General features: G+C 47.5%; 7 protein-coding genes across 7 annotated transcripts in view; 5 read left to right on the top strand and 2 right to left on the bottom strand.

Moving 5' to 3' along the window:
* Nucleotides 1-5,414: 5,414 nt before the first annotated feature.
* MYCFIDRAFT_201256 (uncharacterized protein) lies at nucleotides 5,415-9,322 on the top strand (the record flags this gene model as incomplete). The annotated part of the gene is made up of 4 exons (XM_007922898.1): nucleotides 5,415-5,487; nucleotides 5,949-6,500; nucleotides 6,624-8,009; nucleotides 8,391-9,322. The coding sequence occupies 4 exons, from the start codon at nucleotides 5,415-5,417 to the stop codon at nucleotides 8,648-8,650; spliced, it is 2,271 nt and encodes a 756-aa protein (XP_007921089.1). The 3' UTR covers nucleotides 8,651-9,322.
* On the bottom strand, nucleotides 8,529-9,322 carry MYCFIDRAFT_209607 (uncharacterized protein). Its single transcript, XM_007922899.1, has one exon. It carries the CDS (start codon nucleotides 9,316-9,318, stop codon nucleotides 8,956-8,958), a length of 363 nt encoding a protein of 120 aa, XP_007921090.1. The 5' UTR covers nucleotides 9,319-9,322; the 3' UTR covers nucleotides 8,529-8,955.
* Nucleotides 9,323-9,548: 226 nt separating this feature from the next.
* On the top strand, nucleotides 9,549-10,409 carry MYCFIDRAFT_25920 (carbohydrate esterase family 12 protein; the record flags this gene model as incomplete). Its single annotated transcript, XM_007921529.1, has 3 exons — nucleotides 9,549-9,842; nucleotides 9,893-10,222; nucleotides 10,281-10,409. 3 exons carry the CDS (start codon nucleotides 9,549-9,551, stop codon nucleotides 10,407-10,409), a joined length of 753 nt encoding a protein of 250 aa, XP_007919720.1.
* A 2,034-nt stretch (nucleotides 10,410-12,443) lies between these two features.
* MYCFIDRAFT_184666 (uncharacterized protein) lies at nucleotides 12,444-13,201 on the bottom strand (the record flags this gene model as incomplete). Its single annotated transcript, XM_007922897.1, has 2 exons — nucleotides 12,444-12,922; nucleotides 13,132-13,201. 2 exons carry the CDS (start codon nucleotides 13,199-13,201, stop codon nucleotides 12,444-12,446), a joined length of 549 nt encoding a protein of 182 aa, XP_007921088.1.
* A 24-nt stretch (nucleotides 13,202-13,225) lies between these two features.
* Nucleotides 13,226-13,525, top strand: MYCFIDRAFT_169524 (uncharacterized protein; the record flags this gene model as incomplete). Its single annotated transcript, XM_007922896.1, has 5 exons — nucleotides 13,226-13,234; nucleotides 13,275-13,309; nucleotides 13,336-13,383; nucleotides 13,423-13,440; nucleotides 13,468-13,525. 5 exons carry the CDS (start codon nucleotides 13,226-13,228, stop codon nucleotides 13,523-13,525), a joined length of 168 nt encoding a protein of 55 aa, XP_007921087.1.
* Nucleotides 13,526-13,553: 28 nt separating this feature from the next.
* Nucleotides 13,554-16,892, top strand: MYCFIDRAFT_114532 (uncharacterized protein; the record flags this gene model as incomplete). The annotated part of the gene is made up of 3 exons (XM_007922895.1): nucleotides 13,554-14,210; nucleotides 14,250-16,525; nucleotides 16,580-16,892. Coding segments are annotated over 3 exons (3,246 nt in total), but the record flags the coding sequence as incomplete, so codon positions are not given.
* Nucleotides 16,893-17,333: 441 nt separating this feature from the next.
* Nucleotides 17,334-17,605, top strand: part of MYCFIDRAFT_127934 (uncharacterized protein) — a gene marked incomplete at both ends in the record, with an annotated part of 1,070 nt that continues 798 nt past the window's right edge. Inside the window, one exon of the mRNA XM_007922894.1 lies at nucleotides 17,334-17,588. Within this exon, the coding sequence (XP_007921085.1) occupies nucleotides 17,334-17,588 (255 nt within the window). The remainder of the gene's footprint in view (nucleotides 17,589-17,605) is intronic.

The following is a 17,605-nucleotide window of genomic DNA, read 5'->3' as shown; positions in this document are numbered from 1 at the left end:
ACTAGCTGCAGCAAGCTCTAAGAACCTAATAGCTAATATAAAAGTTTAGGACACAGGTACATTACTGCATATTATAGGGAACAAGAGCTAGTTTAGCGATCTTAAGCACCTAACTAAGCCTATTCAGTTCTCCTAAGCAATAGGAAAATTAAGTGTATTACGATTAGGAACTGTTAACATCTTCCTAACCTATAAAGGAAAGAAAACCCTAATCACTCTAATAGACGTCCTCTACTCCCCGAACTTAGATTGTAACCTAATCTTAGCAGAGCGCCTTTAGAAGAAATGTAGCATTTACTTAGACAGACCTTTAGGCACTTTAATACTTAAAGGCAAGCTAATTGGAAAAGTTAAGGAAGTATAAGGAGTACTTGCCCTTAAAGACGCTAAAGTCAAAATGCTAGGCTTAGCTTTAAAACCAAACTCAGAATCGAGTTAGAAAGGGCAGCTATTAGCCCTAGCTATCGCTAGACTACGAGCGGACATATTGAGATAGCATTAGAGACTTAGCTACGTCGGCAACAAGATCCTAACAGCTACTAAGGAAGCTATTCTAGGCCTAGAAGAAGTTGATATATCTAAACTCGAGCACTATAAGACCTGCAAGCTCTCGAGAGCTTAAAGAGTTGTATTAAGAGAATATAGAACCAGACTAGAAAAAGCCCTTAACGAAGTCTATATTGACCTTGTTAGCGTATAACCATTTAATCTGTTTAGAAACAGGTACATTATAATCCTAACTGATGCTAAGACTAGGCTTAGGTAGGGTCTGTTACTTCGAAACAAAGACAAAGTAACAAGTAGTAACAAGCTGACTAATTGGATAACTAGAATCAAGAGGCAATATAACAAGATCCCTAAGATTATCTTTAGTAATAGCGGGGGAGAGTTTACTAACAACGATCTAGTACATTTCGTAGAGGAAGTTAGCATTAGATAGGATGTATCTGCACTATATATACCGGAGTAGAATAGCATTGCAGAGTCGTTAAACAAGACGATTCTACTTAAGGCAAGAGTAATAATAATTGACTCTAGCCTACCAATATACTGCTAGTGCTTTATAGTGATGCATTCGATTTACCTAACCAATAGACTAGTAAACTTAAGAACTAAGGAAGTTCCACTTAAGGCCTTCGAATTAGACTTAAATATCGGCAGTACAGACATTGACTTGTCTAAGACGAGACGATTTGGCTATAAGGCATTTAAATACCTCGAATCCGGGGTTAAACGACTTAACTCCTAGAAGTTTGTACTAAGAGCTTTCGTTTACTAGTTTATTGGATTCTAAGAAAATTCATCAACAAACTATCTGCTCTAGAACCTATACTAGAAGGATGGCGTATAGCAACATAATATCAGATTCTCTCTATACGTTACCTTTAACGAGGACTTTGTCTATAAAGACAATTTTACTAAGCTTCTAAGTACCCTTTAAGCTTAGGGGGAGTATTTGAGACTAGCTATCCCTTAGGAGACTATTTAGGTACTTAAAACCTAGTCTGACCTCTCATTTGAGTTAGGAATACTAGTACTATTCCCTAGTGATAACTAAACACCTTAGTACTCTTTAGAACCTTAGGGGGAGCTATTTAGAGGTAGCATCCCTTAGCCTTAGCAGGCTCATAATCAGGAAGATTAGGAAGACTCCCTTATAGCTTAGGGGGAGCAAGGTACACTTAAGCAAGGAACACTACCTTAGCCAATACCTACAGCTAATAAGCCAATACTCCAAAATTACCAACTAGAACCACTAGTTGCCTAGTAGGAAGCTGCTCCTAAGAAAGATTAGCACACTTAAGAAACAGATACTGCTAAACTAGAAGACACCCTAATTACTCCCTTCTAAGTCCTTAAGACTACTAGTAAGAGAAAGAGGGCTCCTAACCTACCTTAGCTAAACCCTCCTTAAGCCGAAGTACGACTTAGGTCTAGCAGAGCCGTAGCCAAGTATAACTATAGCAAGATTACTAAGATTGCTGTAGCTACTACTATAAAAGATGCTTAGAAGCCAGCTAACCTAACAACCCTAGCTAAAGCCCTAAAAAGGCCTAACTAGGATAAATGGAGAAAAGCCGTTACAAAAGAGATAAGGTCTCTTGAAAAGTCTAGTACAATCGAGTAGATTCTAGCCGAATCCCTACTAAAAGGCAGAACACCTCTAACAGGAAAATAGGTTTTCAAGATCAAATACCTGCTAGACGGCTCTATTAACAAATACAAGGCGAGATAGACAGCTAGAGGCTTTATATAGAAGCAAGGTCTTAACTATATCAACACCTATACTCCTATACTAAGAGTAGCTACTACTAGACTTATCCTTAGGCTTTTAGTAAACAAAAACTAGAAGCGAAGACAGGTTAATATCGAGACTGCTTTCTTAAATCCCCCTTTAGATAAAGAGATTTTCATTAGACCCTTAGAAGGCGCGCACCTATTCAAGAAGCACCCTCTAAAGTGGATTATCCGTGTTAGAAAAGGATTGTATAGCCTCAAGCAGGCTACTAATCTCTAGCACTATAATGCTTTAGACACTCTTCGTCAACTTAGCCTTAGCAGGACAAAGAGTGACTGTTGCCTATAGCAAGGTAATGGTATTCTTGTCCTCCTTTATATAGATAATTTCTAAATCTTTAGAACCTCTAAGGCAAAGATCGATGCTCTAATTAAAGGTCTTCGTAAGAAGTATACAATTAAGATTGTTACGTCCAACCTGTTTCTAGGCCTTTATCTGAAGGAAGACAAGGAGGGAAACCTTACTATCTCCTAGATACACTATACTAAAGAGAAGCTTCAGAAGCACGGCTTAGACTAGTGTAAGCTAATAAAGCATCTACTTAAGAAGCTTTACGAGCCTCTTACAACCCCCTGTAACCGTTAGGACTACTAGCTGTTTAACACTATAATTGGTGAAATGCAGTTTCTAGCTAACCAAACTAGACTAGATATCAGCTATACCGTTAACCACCTTGCTAGGTTCCTTTAGAATCCCGGACCTAAGCATATTATAGCTGCTAAACATCTCTAGAGGTACATTGCTAGTATAGTTGACAAAGGACTTGTCTTTAGAAAGAAGAAAACTTTGGAATTTCAGGTATACTCTAACGCAGACTTTGCTAGTAACCCTTTATTATTAAGATCAATATTAGGCGCCCTTATGCTTCTTAACAATACTCCAATTATGTAGAGATTATAGCTCTAGAAGGAAGTCGTACTCTCTAGTACTAAAGCAGAGTATATTGCTCTAACAGAAGTATATAGAGAAATCTGCTAGCTCCGAAATTTGATAACTAAGCTTTAACTACTTACTAGGGAAGAAGTTAATAGGATTTATGTCTAGGTAGACAACTAGTCAGCCATTTCCCTTATTAAGGACTATACAAATTCTAAGAGGTCGAGGCACGTTTCCCTTAGGAACTACTACTATAGAGAACAGTATGCCTAGGGAAAGATTAGTGTCGAATTCGTCACTACTAACAAACAGCTAGCGGACTGTCTCACTAAGCCTAAATCTCTAAACAAAATTCTCTAATAACACAGCGTCTCTAGGACAAACTCCTAAGTCACTCCTTTAGAAAGAAAAATCTTATTTGTAGGATTAGAAAACAAGCTTTATACACTTATTGAATTTTATTCTAATTTCTAGAAACAGCCTAGCTGCACTATATAGTCTAAGCTGCAAAATTTCTTTTATAATAACATTGAGACTAAGTAGGAAGAAATACCCTAGCCCTTAAGAGTTAGAAACTCTCTAATACTGTAAGGCTTTTACTAATCTAGACTGCCTAGCCTATTTCAAAATCGAAAACATATATTACAGCTCTCTGTCTACTAGAAAAAAACCGAATCTCCCTAATTAGCTACCTATCTTAGCATTACTATCTTCGTGATTAGAGAAACCCCTCTAAGGACTACTAGAATTACGAGTCGAGCTAGGACTAGTAGACAACCTAGAACCTAGACTACGACTACGTCCCTAAGCAGCAGCCTAGGCATAAGCATTTGCCTACTATAGCAGCAAATTTGCTACTGCCTAGGCGCCCTAAGGAGTACTCTAATCGATGCTAGACGGGACTAGCACGTACAGACGACGCTAATTAGTGCCTGCTCTGCTCCCCGGATTGCGAGGCGGTAGAGGCGCTATAGGCGTCTAACGATTCGTATTAGAGCGTAGCCGAGAGACGTAACCTAACAAAAGAATTAGTGTTTTTTGCTTTAAAAAAAATGCACAAGACTAGATTCAACTTACTAGAGAACTCGTATTAACTATAATAATTTAGGCTAGCATAGTTAGTATAAGCGCCCTTTAGGAAAGCGATATCCTAACCGTTGATTCGATAACTCAGAGTTATATACTCTAAGTACGGACCCTTTAACTGCTTATAAGGACCGCATTAGCTGTTACTAGTATGCACGCGTCTAGTAGCAGCCGCATATATAAGCGCGGTAGGTAAGTAGTTAACATTCGACTTTAAGCCTAAATTGAATGCCTTAGCCGCCTTACGCAGGCGCGGAGGTATACTTAGAAACAGCCGAGTATTATCCTAGTTCGTAATAAAGTGCCTAATATTAACGTTGCGCAGCTAAAGCGGAGTCTGCTCCGGACCAATATTAGTTAAGCACTAGATAATTCTCTAGAGAATCGCGACAGTTAACTAAACTTCCTTAAGAACTGCGCCTAGTTAGCAAATTGTTAGAAAGGGAAAACTCTAATAGCAACACTTACTAGTCTCTATAAGCTAGAGCTTATTATAACGCGAAGGGTACCGATTCTTGTTTAGATCGTTACTACCGCCGCCGCTGCTACTACTACCTATACTACTCGCTATACTCCCTAGGCTAGGGTAAAGAATCATCGCTATAATAAAGTCTCGGCTAGCTATTAGACTTAAAAAGTTTTAGTAAGAATTTGAATTCTAGTAGAGGCTGCTAGTACTCGGGGGATTGCTAAAGAGTAGATTGTAAAAGTTCAAGTTATCTAGTTAAGCTTAGGTGTCTCTTATAGGTACCTACTAACCCTACAATTACGACTAAGGACATTACTCTAAAGCAAACCAATTAGCAAACAATATAATATAAGCACGTATAAGTGGCATAGTATATAAAGCTGCACGTAGAGCAGATATAGTCTAATATCTAAAGGCAGTTAGAAGATGAAGTAAAGCTCTAAGCCTAGATTTGAAGTGTCTAATCTAAACAGCACATTATCTCTACCTAAGGGGGAGTATTATAGTTCAGTTAGGTAATATACTAGTCAGCTGATACTATTAGCTAACCTATGCTAAGAGGAAGGACGCATAATGGGTATATTAACTGCAGTTTCTATAGCAGGCTCCTAATCCTTCTTTATATAGTTACATAGTTGTCAATCCGATAATTAGTTGCATCCCTAGCACGATTCACAACAACCCATGCCGGTGACGTTTCAACTCGTTGGAACCTCGAACCTCAACGCGAGCTCTATGATACCTCATGCTTACGCTGGTTCGTGCCTGGCAGCCTGGGAAATATTCTTACGCCACGCCACGGTTGACCTCCATTGCCGGCCACATGTCTATGATTCTTCAAACTGGCGCCGCCGTCCTGGAGAGATCTGCTCAGGCGGTTTCGAGCTGACGGCACCCGCACCCGCATCGAACGTCGCTTGCAACGGTCTTTCCCAGGCTTCAGAGCAACGGCAAAAGGAGCATTTGGTAGCTTCAAGTATACTTTTCTGCCCAGCTTGAGACAGCAGGCCCAGACATCGATTTACCGTTATCTGGTAGCTCGTGATCTTCGCAAACAGCTTCGAACGGGCAATCGCAACCTGCCAGCCGGTCTGGCGAGACGCCGCACAAGCCCAACTAATCGTCGAGCAAACCATGGGTCTGCTGACGACAGGAGAATGGCCTATACAGGACCGAGACATGATCAGACTTGTGCCGACTATGCTGGTCTGCGATCAGAGGGCAGAGAGCCAGGAGCGAGACGGAAGAAGTTTGCGGGCTACCTGAAAGCCGCGAACGACCTTCGACAGACTTATTTTAGCCAGGATGGCGCTCGAGAGAGCCATCACGCAGAAGATGGATCTGGAGCCTTCCCGGATGCTGCTGTGGTGCGGAGTGGTAATGAAGAGATGATCCTGTTTCCTAGCTATGCGAGACGGCATGTCAAGAGCAAGCGCCCAGCGGCTGCGACTCCAGGCCGAGAAGTGACTGAAGAGGAGTATTGGCGTAGGGAGTGGGACAAACACGAGGACATCAATGCCATTGTCGACGTCGATGTGCGAGGCTGGATATACACTCCTCCCAAAGGCGCACATACGCGCAAGCAGCGTATGCTGATTGGCTTGGCGAGGCAGCTTTCTGGAATTCCTGCGCCGCCTCCAAATCGACCTGGAGAGTCAGATCCTTCGAGTGTAGTACCGAGCCGCTCATCGAGCCCCACGCGACAGCAGGACGAAGACCTCATCAACCTGGAAGCGGAGAACATAGTGCGAAGAGGAGAGCAGGAAGAGCGTTATGCAAACAGGGGTGCCTTTTCAGAACGCCCGGGCCAGAATAATGATACCGATAGTTTATACGGGGACGTGCCAAATCGAGGGCGACTGAAATCTTACGCCAGCAGTATCGCATCCCAAGATTCGGATGCTGGCGCTACGGTCGACCCCGTCCGAAAGAGATCCTCATGGCAACCTCGTGAGAAGATGACTTCCTCCGAGCTCGCCACAGCGAACATGCATCTTTTGGCACGGCTGAAGCCATTCATGGCCAATCCCTTGGCAAACACACCAATCAGCGCCTTCTTCTACAACGAATCCGCTTCGAGACAGCAGACAGTATACACCGATGCTTCAGGCCATTTCACCCTTCGTGCAGCTTTGGACTTCGTGCCTACGCATGTCCGCGTATTGGCTGGAGAGAAGCTCTCAGCTACCGAGGAAGTCATTGTGACCTCGCCTCATGGCGTGAGTCTCATAAGCGACATTGATGATACCATCAAGCACTCGGCAATAAGTGCCGGTGTTCGGGAGATTTTCCGCAATGCTTTCATTCGAGAACTGGGTGACCTCACAATCGAGGGCGTGCGAGAGTGGTATACAACACTGCATGATATGGGCGTCAAGATACACTATGTATCGAACTCCCCCTGGCAGATGTACCCAGCTCTTACCAGCTTTTTCAAGCTGGCAAATTTACCGAAAGGATCTTTCCACCTCAAGCAGTATTCTGGTGGCATGTTGCAGGGTATCTTCGAACCTGTTGCTGAACGCAAGAGGTCATCACTAGACAAGATCATGCGTGACTTCCCTGACCGCAAGTTCGTCCTTGTCGGCGACAGTGGAGAAGCTGATCTTGAGGTGTATACCGAGACAGCATTGGCGAATCCAGGGCGTGTTCTCGGTATCTTCATTCGGGATGTAACTACATCGCCCAAAACTGGCTACTTCGACTCGAACACCAGCCCTGGAGGAAGTGGGCAGCATTCGAGAAATCATTCTCGTCATCAGAGTGGCGACAGCCTTGGGATGTCTAAGCGATTGTCTAGGCCGGCTGATCTGGACGATGACGCAGAAATGAGAGCTGCGATCGCAGCTTCGCTTGAAGATATGGAGAAAGAGGCGCAACGTGCAAGAAAGTCTATCAACCCCGACGCATACCAATTGGAGACCACACTATACGGCGAAAGGACCTCAAGCTTGCCCAACAAGCCACGCTCTCCGCAGCGACTAGACCCACATTCTCATTCGCAACAGTCGTTCAGCGGACGTGACATCACAGCATCTCCAGAAGAAGACTTGATCGACTTCTCTGACCCAGCACCCTCAAAGCCCTGGCTTGAACCGTCGCGGCGTCGGCATTCTCCGTCCAATAAGAGCTTGAACGGTGCAACTCTAGGTCAAAGGCCGTCGCCATCACCTCCGCCTCCTCCTAAGCCTGCTGGACTCAGGAGTCCTCCTCCAGATGCTCAAGCATCATCCGAAAGTCAGCACAAGACACCGCCACCACGACCTCGAAAACCATCAAGCGCTGTCAAGCCCAACAACTTGCCCCAGATCCAGACTCATCCGCCATCGCCTCTGTCGCAGGTTATCAGGCAGGACTCCACAAAGAAGCCTCCGCCGCCATTACCTGCGAGGAGAAACATGAAAGGTGCCATAGCCAAAGCATTGCCGGTGCCGAATTCCAGCTACTGGCAGACGGATACTACTGTCGGGCAGCCAAGACCTCGATCTTCCCATGTCGGCAGGAATGGCGGCAGTCAACCTTCTTCACCGCTGGCGGTGGGACGCTCGATGACTTCACCAAAGTCATTTGAAGATCTCAACCTCCCCACTGGTGCCATGAATCAAGTAGTTCCTCCCCCACCGCCAAGACAAAGCATCGCATCCTATTCTACTGCTGCAGTACGCAAGCAGGCCAACCGCCTGTCTGGCGGCTTCGACGACGAGGGAGCGCCGGGCACACCTGGAGATGGCATTAGCAAGAAAGAGTATATGTGGCAACAACGATGGGCCAAAGCGAAAAGCGTGCTAGAGCGTAATGGCGTCACTCTACGGAGCTGGCGAACTGGCAGTGACGTTGCTGATGTCTGCGTCCGTCTGGTCGAGATGGAATTGAGAAAGATCGAAAGAGAATCGAGGAGCCAGCGTGACGATGGCCGATGAACGGGGAACGACATCAAAATAGTGCAGCACCAGGGCCTTGCCACGACGGCCCAATTAAGGAATGGCCAGCTTGTATAGTCTGAACCTGCAAAGGCAAGATTGAAAGATGCTCATCTGGGCTTAGAAGTGTGGAAGTAGTCGGGTATTATTGCACAATGACCGATTAGCTCCTACCATGTGAAACAGGATCTCTACTTGATCAGGGAGTCTACAGCAAGCTGGGACGATTCTTAGGCTGAATGATAATATGTCGGCAAAATTACTGTATCGAGTCTGCCAAGACTTTATGGCTGTGCACACAGGATCTACTTCATACGCACCAGGTCTGGGCTATGAGTCCGGATGGACTCACACGTTACTCCACAGCCAAGGAGTGTAGACCGAAGGAAGGCTTGAGTCCCTTCGAGATCGGTGCGAAGACACGAGTCGTTGACGTTCAAAGGTGTGGGGGCGAAGCCATGTCCTGAAGATTCGACCAAGCCAGGGAAGTAGGGAATTCGATTCAGCAACGCTGCGAAACCTGGGAATCTGAACGCTTGTGTGAGTGTGGAGTTGAAGGCATACAAGGCTGAGGCGAGAGACGCTTGTACGTATTCGCATTTGCCGAGCTGTGAGGAGGCTGCGGAGACGATCATACACTGCATACAGACATCGAAATTAATCTGCATGGCCAGGCTTTTCATGATTGGTGGATCTCCTGGATCGGTAAGGTATGCGCCGAGAATCGAGACAAAAATGCGGGGCGTGGATTTATGTGCTACTTCTTTCACACCAGGCCTTGCCTCATGTTTAGCGAAAAACATCTTGAAGCAGCTATAAAAGTAGCAAGCACCCAGCAGAGACATGATGGACAATTCAAAAGATCTACCTTGACCAGGTCGTAGCCACGTTGTTCACAATGACAAAAGCATCGTTCCTCATCAGCCTCCTTCACGCCATCCATGCATCACCTCTTCGCATCCGTCAGGAGAAGCCTCCATTCTTCCTCCTCGCAGGCGACTCGACAACAGCAGTTGGAGGTGGCTGGGGTGACGGTTTCCTCAACACAACCCTAAAGGCTCCAGCATCAGGACTCAACTACGGCCATAGCGGAGCCACGACCGTCTCGTTCCGAGCTGGAGGTGATTGGGCTAAAGTCCTCGGACAGATAGAAAGTCATAGAGAAGAATTCGAGGTCTTTGTTACGATCCAAGTAAGCCAAAAGCCCAATCTCGAGCATCGATACTGATTTTAATGAACAAGTTTGGCCACAACGACCAAAAGCCGGCGGCAAACATCTCTTTAGATGAATACGGGACAAATCTTGCGGCTTTCGCGGATGAAGTCACGGATTCTGGAGGTGAACCTATCTTGCTTACTCCTTTGACGAGACGAGGGTTTGATGATTCAGATCCACCTAAAGTTGTGGAGAATCTTGTGAATGAACGACGGAAGACGATCGAGATTGCTGAGACAAATGGTGTCAAATGGATCGATTTGAATCTGAGAAGTCAGGAGTATTGTAACGCCATTGGACCGGATGCGAGTTGGAAGCATGATCTGAGTGAGGGTGATCATACGCATTTGAATGATGTGAGTGATATTGCTTTCCTGGGGTGCGAGGTGGTGTTGGCTGACTTGATGCACGAAGCATGGGAGTGTCGTGTTCGGGAGATTGGTGAGTGATTTGCTGGTGGGCAAGTATGGGGAACTCTTTAAGGAGTGGACAGTGCCCAATGTGACGTTGAGTGAGGCGTTGGAGGAGGGTGTGCCTGCTTGATGTTCAGGAGGTCGAAATCGAAACTTTGAAAGCATACACGGACGCGTACAGAGCGTCTCGTGCATACAGGAAGTCGAGACAAGACTGGATACAGTAGAACTAGTGATCCGTGCCCGTTGCCCCAAAGATTCTTTCGCAAGCTACAGTATGATACATACATACATAATCCCAGACCTACAAGGCCTTGAAGAAAGCATCTCTACTTCGTGTCACATGTATTGAAGTTCTATAGCCTTGTGTGCCAAGTTCTAGCATTAGATGTATCCTCTTCTTAGGAGCATGCATAGAAGAAGCCTTCCTTTAATTCAGCCAACCAGTACATATTCAAGATTTCGATCGAACGTTCAAACGGGAGGAGAGGCACGGTTCGCAATTTTGTTTCCAACAGGCTTCCTGTATGCAGTTGACACCTTGTATGCGCATTGAAGACGCTCTGTAGATCTGCCTTCAATGAGTAGGCGGGAAGGAATCTCCGCATTTGGTCTGGCTGTGGCTTGAGGGCTTGTGAGATGAATAATGCATAAGCAGCAAGCAACCTGCCGATAGATCTACACACGAATCTAACTTACGCACTAACTTAGTGGATGTGGACTGCCAAACTGCCCAGTAATTAGTCAAGGTGAGCATACCTGAGAAATTGAATCGCCAGGTGCTGGCGTTGCTGTGATGGAACGAGCAGTACTGATCCGTGTCGACAAGGAAAGAGCGATGGTGCTTGACTCCTCCCATCCGCCTCAAGCCACAAGCTTCCGACCCTCGAGTCCTACGGTGGATTACACAATTGATCGACCAATTTTTGTCGTCCAGATGCTGCAGCTGAGTCCGGGAAGGAAAATACCAGCTCACAACGTGAGATTCTGCGAGCTGAATGTGCGAGTTAAGAAAAGAGTCAGTTGGCAGATCACATCAGCTGTAGCGCATGCATCCAGGAGTCCATGATGGAGAGATCGATCAGGTTCAGTTTGTGGGGTTTGAGCAGTATACAAGTACTTCCACGTCTCCTCGTTCTAGTAGTTCCATCACGCATAGTCGAGGACATTTTCGTTCATTCGCTCGTTCAGTCAAACACAAGCCGGCGCTTCCTCGCTCACCATCAACATCAACATCAACATCAACATGCCTGTATCCATCTACCTCGCCGCCGTATTCTCGGCCCTTGCTCTTGCAGCACCACTTCCACTTCTCGACCTACCGTTCGATTCGCCCAGCGTTCCCAGCATTCCTGAAGGCGGCAAGCCCATGGAACCAAAGGAGCCCAAAGGCAACAGTCAACCTGCGGTAGAGGGCGGCCAGGTCGCAAATGGCAAATCCGCTGGTTCGTAAAGAATTCCCTATCTCAGATCGGAAATGTTTCGCTGATAACTTTATAGCTTCGCAGTCCGCAGCTGCATCCGACGATACTTCGAGCACCAGCTCTCTTCGTGCAGTATGTATAGGGCGAGGTTATCGGCTCAAGATCACATGCTGACTTGTCATCGTAATCAGGCTGCATCTCATGTGCCAGCTCTTCTGGAACTTCCGGTCCAGATGGCAGCAGCAGCTCAGCCGCTTCGAGCGGTGGCGTCTCCCTCAGCCCTACCATCAACATGGGATAAGAGATCGATCTGCATTCTTCTGAATTGATGTTGCCTGTGACGTCAAAAAGAAGAAGTGGCGTAGCAAATGGTAATATCCTTCGGCTAGGCTGAGACTCTGGACACGAGAAATGTATTTTTAAATATCTCCATTCGTGCCACTTCCTCACATTTCGATCAAGTTTCGCAGACTCCGATCCTGAACTGGGTAGGTAGATTGGCCATGTTGACAGACGAGTTTCTCTCTCTCGTAGCAGAATCCGACTTGCTATCTTCGACGACCTCGAGGGAGTGCGGTGAGGATACAACAGCTTATAGCGCACATGGTCCTTTTGGCTTGGACCATAATTGACGTCAGCTGAAGCGTGCTCGATCACCATCGTGGACATCCCGAAATGGGAGACTGAACAACAGAAGCTTGCTGAAATTTGCGAAACTATAGCTGGGTATCGTATCGTATTTACACAGGTGTGGTAGCCGGTATTCTTGCCGCCGTGCTCATAATATTCGGCTCCGGCAGCTTTTTCCGCGGTCTCCTCAACTCCTCTTCTGTAACACCATTTCCCAACTTTGTAATGCCCATGACGGGCGGATCTCCTTTCTTCACGAATTCATATTGTCCTGGCAATTTGTTTCCTGCCAATCGGAAGGCGTCCCTCACAACCTGCTCGTGCACTTCTCCCTTCAACTCGAACAAGATTCTGCTGACAGGCACTCTTGCAGCCCAGTAGTCGAATGAGCCCTTTCCCTTTCCCATACGTTGATCATTACCGCTGGTATAAACACCTATGTTTGCCGCGACACGATGATATAATCTGTATTTCATTCCTCGCAGTCGTTTCTTGATGGTTTCGTCTGCGATCTTGAGATGTGCTGCTGATATCCGGCGGTCTGTGTCCTTCAGTCTGATTCCGTATTCTCCCCATACAAGGGTGGTGCCTTTAATGCTGCCTCCTGTTGGACATTTGGGGCGACCTTTTCGTGATTTCGAAGATTCTCCTGCTTTCGGTGCGAGCCAGTTGAAGGTCGGTCGCGTAGAGCTGAATGAGCGTGTTTGAGATGCAGCTTCCGAACACAATGCTTTCAGGGCGCTTTGTAGGCCTGAATGCGTTAGCAATGGTTGTGGGTAGTATGTGCACACTGCTTACAGCAAGCCCTAGTCGTGCATGAGTTGAGCAGTGAGCCGGTTGAGCCGGTCTTCGCCAACGTCGGCGCCATTGTTGAGATCAGAAGCAGATGCGAATGGCCGAGGTGCTCTAGTCTCAGTCGTCATGTGCTGATGTGAGGTGAGGTGAAGCTGCGGAGGACGGAAGTGACGCTTGGCATGTCAACGTCCAAAGCATCCAAGCAAGATTTGACCAGGCTGAATCAATATTCGTGATCACGGTTCTAATCAATGCGTGCAGCCGATATTTGACGGCAACTTAGGCGGTCGCGAGAGAGCGCGTCATCTTCGCGTGTTCGAACTAGGACAGCAACTCCAGCTGCGACCATACTGCATTTCTCGCATTTGCAATTGCAGCCAGACTACCCATGAACTGACCGGCCAAAATCGCGTGTGATTTTCACAATGCCATCAGACATCCGCTCATTCTTCGGCGGCAAGCCAGCAGCTGCACCGGCCGAAAAGCCCAAGCCCAAGGAGGAGCCCAAGAAGCGAGGTCGACCGCGGAAAGTGATTGAGGATGACGACGATGAAGACGAAGCTGCACCGAAGAAGGCAACGCCCAAAAAAGCTCCAGCGAAGAAGAAGCCTGAGCCTGAGGTCGAGTTGGAGGAGACAACCGCGGGCGATTTCTTTGGCAAGAGCAAGCCGAAGAGGAGCGAAGCTGTTAGCAATAAGAGATCCGTCAAGCAAGCAGCGACAGCAGAGAGCACACCATTCAAGAAGCAGACAGGCAAGACCAATGGCAGTGCCAAAGCTACTCCGAATGGCAGGAGCTCTGCTCGAGCTAAGAAGACAGTAAGCTACGTCGATCTCGATGCTGACGACTTCCCCGATGACGACTTTGAGGATGGCGCTGAAGATGAGTTCAAGGCTGGCGCGAAAGTGGGACGACGCATGGGCGACGACTATGAGGAAGGCAGTGACGACGAAGACGACAACCCGCTGGTGCCGAAGAAGCGGGAGAGTGGGAAGCAGCAAAAGCTCAAAGACGAAGGACAGGATGACAACGATCCTGATAAGGATGTTGATATGAGAGACTATAACCCTGATGATGACTTTGTTGTGCCGGACGACGATGAGGAGATGGTTGAGGACAAGCCGGCTAAGAAGACTCCTGCCAGAGCAAGCAAGAAGCGGAAGTCACATGTTATTGAGGAGAACGAGAATAGCGACCTCGAAGTGGAGGAGGCTAAACCCAAGAAGCGTGCCACTCCGGCGAAGAAGACCACTCCTGCCGCGAAGAAGGCCAAGAAAGACGCGCCCCAGGATAGTGCAGAAGTGAAGGCCATTCTTGACAGCATTCCTACAGTTCAAGCACCAGAACCTCCCAAGAAGTCTTCTGCAGGTGGAGAGGAAGGCGCGAAGCCCAGGTTCCAATACGGCCAGCAACACGCCAACTCTGCCATGCCCGCAGGAGCAATAGACGATTCCGAGCTTCCCACCGGCAATGAAAATTGTCTTGCAGGGCTTACGTTTGTATTCACTGGCCAGCTGCAATCTCTTGGCAGAGAACAAGGCGCTGCGCTTGTCAAGCGGTGGGGAGGCAAGGTTACCACAGCACCATCAAGCAAGACCAGCTATGTGGTATTGGGTGACGATGCAGGCCCAAAGAAACTTGAGACGATCAAGAAGTTCGGTTTAAAGACGATTAATGAAGAAGGACTTTTTGCGCTCATCCGGAAGTTGCCTGCAAACGGTGGCGATGGCGCCGCGGCTGAAAAGTATGCAGAGAAAATGGCAAAGGAGGAGGCACATATTCGAGAACAAGCCGCAGAGATTGATCGGCAGGAGAAGGCAGCAAAGGCTCGTCTATCAGCTCCTAACCAGAGTCCAGTCAAGTCTTCATCGTCGAAAACAGCGGTGCAAGGCAACTCGGCCTCACTTAAGAGTGCGGACAAGGGCAAATCATCAGTAGAAGGCCCTGACACCCGACTCTGGACCGTCAGATATGCTCCACAATCGCTCGGTCAAATATGTGGTAACAAGGGCGCGGTCGAGAAGCTGCAGCGATGGCTGCGAAACTTCCCGAAGAACCAGAAGACCGGCTTCAAGTTAATGGGACCTGATGGCAGCGGTCTCCATAGGGCTGTAATGATACACGGGCCACCAGGTATTGGCAAGACCACCGCCGCACATCTGGTCGCGAAGCTGGAAGGCTATGATATCGTTGAATCGAATGCATCCGACACCCGATCGAAGAAGCTTGTCGAACAGGGCTTGAAAGGCGTGCTGTCCACAACTTCGCTCATGGGCTACTTTGGGCGTGGCGCAGATGATGTTGATGCATCGAAGAAGAAACTCGTCCTCATCATGGACGAAGTGGATGGCATGAGTGCTGGTGACAGAGGAGGTGTCGGCGCTTTGGCGGCGGTTTGCAAGAAGACCATGATACCCATGATTCTCATCTGCAACGATCGCAAGCTGCCGAAGATGAAACCGTTCGACTTTGTCACGTACGACTTGCCATTTAGACGTCCGACCACTGATATGATCCGCAGTCGTATTATGACTATTGCCTACCGTGAAGGACTCAAGATGCCGCCGCCAGTTATCAACGCGCTGATCGAGGGTTCTGGTGCCGACATTCGTCAAGTTGTCAATATGATCAGCACCGCCAAGCTTGACAGCCAGAATTTGTCGTACGAAGAGAGCAAGGACATGAGCAAAGCATGGGAGAAGCATATTGTACTGAAGCCCTGGGACATGGTCGGCAAGATCCTTGGACCTACAATTTGGAACGCAGCATCTCATTCGACATTGAATGACAAGCAGGAGCTTTACTTCAACGACCACGAATTTGCGCCTCTAATGCTGCAAGAGAACTACCTGGGAACAAATGTACAGCGTGCCAAGAAATATGTGAATCCGAAGAAGCAACATCTGGCGACACTAGATTTGGTCAGCAAGGCAGCAGAATCGATTAGTGATGGAGATCTGGTTGACCGCATGATCCATGGAAGCCAGCAGCAATGGTCGCTGATGCCAACGCACGCTATGTTCAGCTTCGTACGACCAGCGAGCTTCGTCAATGGCTCAATGGCAGGACACCAGACTCGGTTCGCTTCGTGGCTTGGCAAGAACTCGAACCAGGGCAAGCTTATGCGATACGTCAAGGAGATTCAAGGCCACATGCGTCTAAGGGTTTCGGCTGATCGACACGAGATACGGCAGACATATATGCCAATACTGTACGAGAAGCTCATCAAGAAGCTGCAGGTCGAGGGCAAAGAGGCAGTGCCTGAGATCATTGAGCTTATGGACTCATACTTCTTGACGAAGGAAGACTGGGATGCTATTCTTGAGCTGGGTGTGGGCAAGGCTGACATGGAGAACATCAAGATTGAGACACAGGCTAAGGCCACTTTCACGCGGATGTGAGTTGCAATGCATCGTACTCCTGTTCGATTGACCGTACTAACACATCCTAGGTACAACCAGCAGTCGCACCCACTCCCCTTCATGAAAGCATCACAGATCGTTGCACCCAAGAAGGCTCCTTCGAAAGAGAAGCCAGACCTGGAGGACGCATTCGAAGAATCAGAAGACGAAGCTGTCGACGATGCCGAGGTCAAGGATGAAGAGGAAGAAATCGACCTTAGCAAAGACAAATATGTCAGGCAACCCAAGAAGAAGAAGGCTGCCGCAACAAAGGCGACTGGCAGCAAGAAGAAGAAGACGGCGGTTGATGACAATGATGATGAAGAGGAGGAAGAGGAGAAGCCGAAGAAGGGCAAAGGCAAGGGACGCGCAAAGAAGTAGTACTTGAGGGGTCGGCGCTTCATGGGAAATAGCATCAGGCTTGGAACGACATTGTACAAGGCATGCATGCAGGGGTGTCTAATGCTTGACAGGGATTCGGTGACGAAGCACGCGCAGCACAAGGCTGGCGTAACACGAAATAGGTATATTAACATGTACCATCACGATCGAATTAGATCCAGCCAAAATATTGTTCATATTAATCAATCTTGTATAATAGCCTATCGAGCAGTACTGGACGGCCTAGACGCCCTATCTGACCGCCGGCCAATTATTCTAACTTTATCTACCGTCCCTCTCTATGTAGACGACCTCACATTATGGTAAAACCTTTCCAACAGTAACAATCAGACGACCTCAAGAACAGCAGTGCTCCCTTCCAAGAAGCGGACCTACGACACACACATTCGCAACCTATCCGAGATGCCTGACTTCACCAACAAATTATGCATCATCACCGGCGCCGCATCAGGCATTGGCCGAGCCACAGCAACCAAAATGGCATCTCACGGATCAGTCCTTGCACTCAGCGATATTAACATGAAAGGTCTACAAGAAACGAAAGAATTATGCAAAGACTCTGAAAAGCATTCCATCGAAATCCTTGACGTCGGATCCTCTTCTGCCGTCAATGGGTACATCGAGAAGCTTGGACGGAATGTGGATTTTGTATTCAATGTGCAGGGTCAATCTAC

The sequence above is a fragment of the Pseudocercospora fijiensis genome (genome assembly GCF_000340215.1).
Source record: "Pseudocercospora fijiensis CIRAD86 unplaced genomic scaffold MYCFIscaffold_1, whole genome shotgun sequence".
Lineage (NCBI taxonomy): Eukaryota > Fungi > Ascomycota > Dothideomycetes > Mycosphaerellales > Mycosphaerellaceae > Pseudocercospora > Pseudocercospora fijiensis.
The sequence above is the reverse complement of the archived record's forward strand: the minus strand, read 5'-3'. Positions and strand labels throughout refer to the sequence as shown.

Bases quoted from the DNA above. Each gene is read 5' to 3' on its own strand.
- MYCFIDRAFT_209607 (XM_007922899.1), bottom strand. From the start codon at position 9,318: ATGCAGATTAATTTCGATGTCTGTATGCAGTGTATGATCGTCTCCGCA.